This window comes from Manis pentadactyla, chromosome 10 (assembly GCF_030020395.1).
Source record: "Manis pentadactyla isolate mManPen7 chromosome 10, mManPen7.hap1, whole genome shotgun sequence".
Lineage (NCBI taxonomy): Eukaryota > Metazoa > Chordata > Mammalia > Pholidota > Manidae > Manis > Manis pentadactyla.
Window position 1 is genome coordinate 61,374,820 of NC_080028.1, and position 6,673 is coordinate 61,381,492.

The 6,673-nt window shown below is 36.1% G+C and overlaps 1 protein-coding gene across 1 annotated transcript; it reads left to right on the forward strand.

The window, feature by feature from the left end:
- Nucleotides 1–255: 255 nt before the first annotated feature.
- LOC130679101 (lysozyme C-like) lies at nucleotides 256–4,971 on the forward strand. The gene is made up of 4 exons (XM_057486856.1): nucleotides 256–451; nucleotides 1,733–1,897; nucleotides 3,467–3,545; nucleotides 4,059–4,971. The coding sequence occupies exons 1-4, from the start codon at nucleotides 316–318 to the stop codon at nucleotides 4,123–4,125; spliced, it is 447 nt and encodes a 148-aa protein (XP_057342839.1). The 5' UTR covers nucleotides 256–315; the 3' UTR covers nucleotides 4,126–4,971.
- Nucleotides 4,972–6,673: the final 1,702 nt, after the last annotated feature.

Genomic DNA, 6,673 nt, shown 5'->3' on the forward strand with positions numbered 1-6,673 from the left:
TGCATATTGTTACATTGTTCTGACTGTAATTATCTGCATTGCCTTTTTTTTCAGAGGCCCTCGCCCTACTCTGACTATACCCATGGTCCCTGTCTCAGTACTACTTCCCAATTCTTTGTGAGCCAGTTCTTTCAACAATGTAATTTCATCATTTTCCTATGGGTTAGTTCATTGGACATCAGAACAAATAGCTCCCATTTCTTACATATCTCAAAGGGTGGGGCCTCCAAACCACTAAGAGAAGGAAGTTAAAAGACTTTAAATACTGGGACCAGCTCACTCTGGTCAGCATAGACGTCTGTCTTTCCAGCCAACATGAAGGCTCTCCTTATTCTGGGCTTTCTTCTCCTTTCTGTCACTGTCCATGGCAAGGTCTTTGAAAGGTGCGAGTTGGCCAGAACTCTGAAAAGGCTTGGAATGGATGGCTTTAAGGGCATCAGCCTGGCAAACTGTAAGTTAACTCTTCTTTCTCCATTCAAATAATTAGCCAGGTGTGGAACAGAGACTTACAGAGGATGAATAATAAGAGAGGGGCTCTGAGTGAATGGACTTCTTAATTTTTTTTGAGGGTTTGTATACTACCTTATAAAACAGGTTAAAAACATCAACTTTTTCCTTTAGAATCAGACATACCAAATGAAGGAATGAGGGCATGGGAGGACAAAATTCGATCCCATTCTATAAGCCAGGACCCATCGTATCCCTCTAGTAACACTGCATTTGCCAGTTGCCTCAGACCCGGAGGCACATGTAGGCTGCCTAGAAGATACAGTTGAGCACCTGGGATAGCTGTAAAGTTCTGGGTACTGACTCTCTCCAGTTCCTGTTTAGAAGGTGAATTCTGTGAGCCTAGAGTAATGCAGTATTTTTCTCTTTTTCAACTCCCCTGCCATGGCATGGAGGTTTTAACAGCAAAATCAACAACTAAAAAATTATGTTGAACTCTCAATACAGGGGCAATAAGAACCTACTTCCCCTCAATCACTGTTTAAATAAGGATCCCTGAAATGTAGCTTGAAATGATATTTTGTTCTCTTACTCCGGTTGATTAATTCTTCTTCCTTTTCTTCCATATAGTTCAAGATACACCCTGAATAAAAGTTACCTTATATTTTAGTCTGTATATGTCAATGTAATGACTGTATTTGTCAAATTGAATTCAAATAATTCCCCTCAATGATTATTTTTGATTGACTGAGTGAAGGGATGGATGGGTGGATGGATGGATGGATGGATAGATGAAATAGTCTTTCCTGTTCCATAACTCTTGTTTTCCTGATTCTAACCTGATATCCAACTTCTCCTTGAGGTATCATAGGAAAATTTCTTTCTCCCAGAAAATCCTTATTTTTCCTAATAAACAGTATTTCCCATCAGCATAGGTATCTTTTATTAAGTACAAAAATCCACTCAACAACTCTGTTGATTCTTCTGTTCTAGGATGAACCTTGCCTGAGGAATGGGAGCAGGAAAGGGTAGTAGCAATGAAAGAAAACAGCTATTTTAAAACTGTTATCTTGCTTCATTAATATCACAAAATGATTTTCTAATAAAGAGATTCTTCTTAAGGGCCTTTTGACAGTAAAATGTTAAAGTATTTTACAAGTAAAATACATCTTTATAGTTATAAGTAAGTCATTATTGAAATACAAAAGCTAAATAGACTGATTATGATATGCAGTTTAAAGTCATGTGGTATTGCCATTCATCACTAAATATAACTTCTTTTCAGGGATGTGTTTGATGAAATGGGAAAGTAACTATAACACACGGGCTACAAACTACAATCCTGGAAGCAAAAGCACTGATTATGGGATATTTCAGATCAACAGCCGCTACTGGTGTGAGGATGGCAAAACCCCAAGATCAGTTAATGCCTGTCGCATACCCTGCAGCGGTAAGGCCAGGCAATATTTGTGTAATGGCATAAGCCCCATCTGGTTATACTTATAAGAATAGAGACTCTATACAAATGAAAAGTCCTCACCTCTTTATTATCCTCCTCATAATTCCCTAAGAAGTTGTAGAGCTGTTATAAAAGAGTGTTCTTTTCTAATATACAACAATTTCTGCAATGACCTATTAATTTATTGCAAATGAACTTTTTGATGCTTTGTCAAAAATAATGCCATTCCTCCCACCTACTTTGGGGAGGTTTAAGGATACTTTGATGGTGCAGACCTTTTTAAAAAATTGTTTTTACTTTTTATTATGAAATAGTCTAAATAGATATTTGGAGACATTATTATAATAAAGAGCCATATTCCCATCATGCACTTTAACAGTTAACATTTTGTCATATTTACTTCTTTTATGTGTGTATATGTATATATATATATATATATATATATATATATATATATGTATGTATGTATTTTTTTTTGCTGAACAATTTTAACGTGAATTAGGAACATGGTAACATTTCATTTCTAAATTCTTTAGTTTGCACCTCCAAAAACTACAGTTCTTATATAATCATTGTTATACCTAACAGGTTAATTTATGGATATATTTAATTGGGATAAAACAAATGTTGTATTGAACTTATAAAAATAGAAATAATTTGGATTTTTTTAGTGTATAAAATATTAGGGAAGTAGTGAAAAATTAATAGTTACATTTTTAAATGTTAAAGTTCCTAATAGAGATTAGTCTTAGAGTATTATTTTGTAACCAGTTAATTCAATATAAAAAATATTTTGTGTTTTATAATAATTTGAGGTCTTCAAATAAAAATTGTTACTACCCAGACATTTATCATCATGGTGACCTTAGGTATATATTCCTCCAGAATATATATTGGTCATGTATATGAATATCAAGCTTTATCATGTACATACGTACACACATACAAACATGTCAGCCATGTATTAACAAAAATGAAATTGTACTATATATACTGTTTTGCAATTTTCTCTTTATCACAGAATTATTTCTATGTCACTAAATACAAATCGGTATTATTTTTGAAGGATGAATAGAATTCCACTATATAAATATTCTATAATTTATTGACCTAACTCTCACTGTTAAGCACTTAGGTTGTTTTCCATTCTCCCCCTTTAATAATTGCTATGAAATGCCTTGTGCAATATATGTTTGGGAGCATTTCCTATTATTTATTTAGAAAAAATTCCTGTAGGAGAATTTCTGATTAAAAAATTGCTGTTTCTTTTATGTGCTTTGTAAAGAGAACCTCCTATCACATCACTCACATATTCCAGAACTTCCAATGACTTTGGTAAATGAAACAGAATCCTTTATTTCATGCCAAATGGGATGGAATGAAGAAAAGGTTTTTCCCTAACATTCACAGATACATGGACTCTTAGAAAATAATTTTAATGTTCTTTCCTTGGCCTAAGAGAATAAATCTAGCTTACTCTTAAACTTAAAAATGGTTATCCTAAACTTGAAATGAAATTTCCATGAATGTTGTCTTCATTCCTCACCACTTCTTTTTCAGCTTTGTTGAAAGATGACATCACTCAAGCCGTCACATGTGCAAAGAGGGTTGTCAGTGATCCACAAGGCATTAAAGCCTGGTATGTTGTAGCATTAAAAGGGAAAACTATTTTACTTACTGTTATGAGAGAAGTAAGAGATTATCAAAGACCAAAACATGTTACTGAGAGCTGAGAATTATGCCAACCAATATATTACCTAGAAACAATCTAGTTTAAATTAGAGTCTTGACTCTTGAACACCATGATTTATTTTATGGGACTCCTAGAGTTTTTAAGATTCTGAGCGCTCTACCAGTTCCGGGTCATGTCTTGAAATTATTTTTGGAATTACGTAAATGGGGAAGGCACTTTGCAGTTGCTGTTGTAGGATACACATAACTTAACATTTATGTTCAGAATTACATGCCTGGGGACTTTGGGGAGATTTGAAGTACTTGGTTTACGTATTTCCGTTTAATAACTAGCAATGTGTGGATCTATTTGTAGCCTGTATTTCATTTACTTATAAAATATTTTGTTCTTCCAAAGGATTTAAAGTACATACATTTAATGAAGGTAGGGTTTAACCTATTGTTTGACCTTTCTTTACAGGGTGGCGTGGAAAAGTCATTGTCAAAACCGAGATGTCTCCACGTATGTCCGGAACTGTCGCATTTAACTATGCAGTTCTCTTTCCTCAGCATATTTTGTCTCTTTTTCCACATTAAACAAGGAGTAGTTGAGTGAAAGTTCATGCTACCATTCCTTCAAACAAAGGTTTTAGTCTTTCGAACAGGAACAAAATACGGTCTTTCTTTTACAAGGCTTACTGTTTACTATTGTGTTTATTATTTGAAATTAAGCCCACATTTTTCAATTTGCTGAAAGAAATAATGCTGGTGAAAATTTATCCAAAATTTCAGCTCTGAAATACATTTCCAGTGTACATTCAGTTATTAATCAAAGAAATAACCCAGACTTAATCTTAAATGCTACAAGTACTCCCTAGTAAATAAAAATGTAACAAAAGATTACAAGTTGATCTTAGGCAAAATGCCAGCTGTATACACGTGACATCTTCAAGTATTCCATCATCTCCAAACATGGTAAAAAAAACCAAAAAAGCAAAAAACACTCTTTGTTGGGGAATATAAAAAATTTAAAGGAGCTTAATGGCAAATGGCTAAAAATGGAGGCAGCCTGAATTAAGAATTTTGCTCTTTATAAAGTGGGACCTTTGGTTTAAATGTTTCCTTAGAAATGTTGCTTTAGAAAGAAATTCACATTTTACACATCAATCTATTTTAGCCCTTTAAGGCATTCTTTTATGCATCTTGCTGATCATAAAGGAATATAAAGGATTAGATGAGCTGTTGCTGTTCTTTAATTTTACTGACTTAGACTCATACATTATGACTAAATCCTGAGGCAGACGGGTTTACAAGTATTGAAGTAATTCCTAATTAACCACCAGTGTGAAATTATGCATGTTGTAAAAAAAAATTATTAAATGCTTTGTAATGCATACCTTGTCTTTCTTTGTTTAGACCTATCTAGTATCTCTGAACAGAATACATATATATATGAATAAAAATGATTCGACACTCTTAATATATCCTATATTTACATCTGTGCCTGAACAGCCTCTGGGTGTTGCTGGAGAAAAATCCACAAGCATGCTGACAGTTCTCACTTTGAATTCACAACTGCAAATCTCAAATGAGCCATCAAATCTGTCTGGCCATTTTAGTCACTTCTCTACAATGCTTCTGTGGTGGTGTCCCCACTCCCCAAAATGACTATCACTACTTTATTTCTCCTCTCTCTTCAAAGCCCTGGCACACACCCAACCCTGCCCTTCCACCCCTCTCTGTTCTCAGCAGATGAGCTGGCCCCAGTCTACCCTGAGAGAATAGAGGCCCCTCAGATGGACTTCTCCCCTGCTGGCACCCACAGCAGTGGCCCCACCTTCCTCTGCCCCCTGCCCACCACATGCCTGCACACGCAGTCTCCTTCCTGTCTCTCTCACTCCTCCAAGTCAGCTCAGTGTTTCCTGCATCCCGAGTTTCTCCCTCTTCGCTGACCACCCCTGCCATTGTGTAAACTGCTCTGGTAACCTCCCACCCTACAAAGAACCCTCTGTTAACACTACATAACCCTCCAACTGCATCGTTTTCTCCTCTCTTTTACAGCAAGACTTCTGGGATGAGAAAGCGACACCAACCCCATGTCCCATTGTCTTTTCAACACTTCTTAATCTGGCTGCTATCCTCACTCAGTTAACACTGCTCCTCTGAGATTCCTCCTTAGATTCCCTGGGGCCAGTTCTAGTGATAACCTGTTCTCTGTGTATCTTACTTGGTCTCTCTGCAGCATTTGACAAAGTGAACCACTTTATAGTTCTAGAAAACTTTTCCTCTCCTAGCTTCTCGTTTACATCCTGTCTTCACTGCTCCTTCTCAGTCCTTCTTGGATGGCTCTTCCTCTGTTACCTAACTTTTCTATTTGCTTCTCTGATGCTTACTTCTCTGCTGGAGGAGTGCTCTGACATTCAAGCCTACAGCCATTTGATAGACTATGTGTTTTACTTATTTGTCTCTTTTTGCTGAAATACAATGTCCAAAAGACCAGATTTTTCCACCCATTTTTAAGATATTGAAATAATCTCAATCTTTTCCAAATTTGCAAGTACAGTACAAAGGCGTTTCACGTTTTCTGAACAGTTTGAGAGTAAATTGCCAGCAAGGTACCCAGTGGCTTTCAATGTGTAATTCTTACATAACCTCAAAACATCACCAAATCAGGACATTAACACTGATGCATCACAACTGCCTAGTCATCAGATCCCCTTTAATTTCATCAATTGTCTCCATAAGTCCTTCATGATAAAAGATCTAATGCAGAATCGTGTGTTGTATTTGATTGTCATGTTTTGTTATTTTTTTTAAGTTTCCTTCAGTCTTGATCATTTCTTCAGTTTTTTTCCCCCAACTTTATGACTTTAACACTTTTGAAGGCCGCAGACCAGTCACATTGTAAAATGTCCTAAGATTTTCCTAATGTGCCCTTGATTAGATGAGGTTATGTATCTTTGGCAGAAATACCACAGAAGGGACGCTGAGCTCCTCTCATTGCACCCTCTGGGGTGGTGTGCAGTTCCACATGTTCTGTCACTGATGATGTTCACTTTGAGCATTTTCTTAGAGCGATGTCTGCAAGTTGTCTTC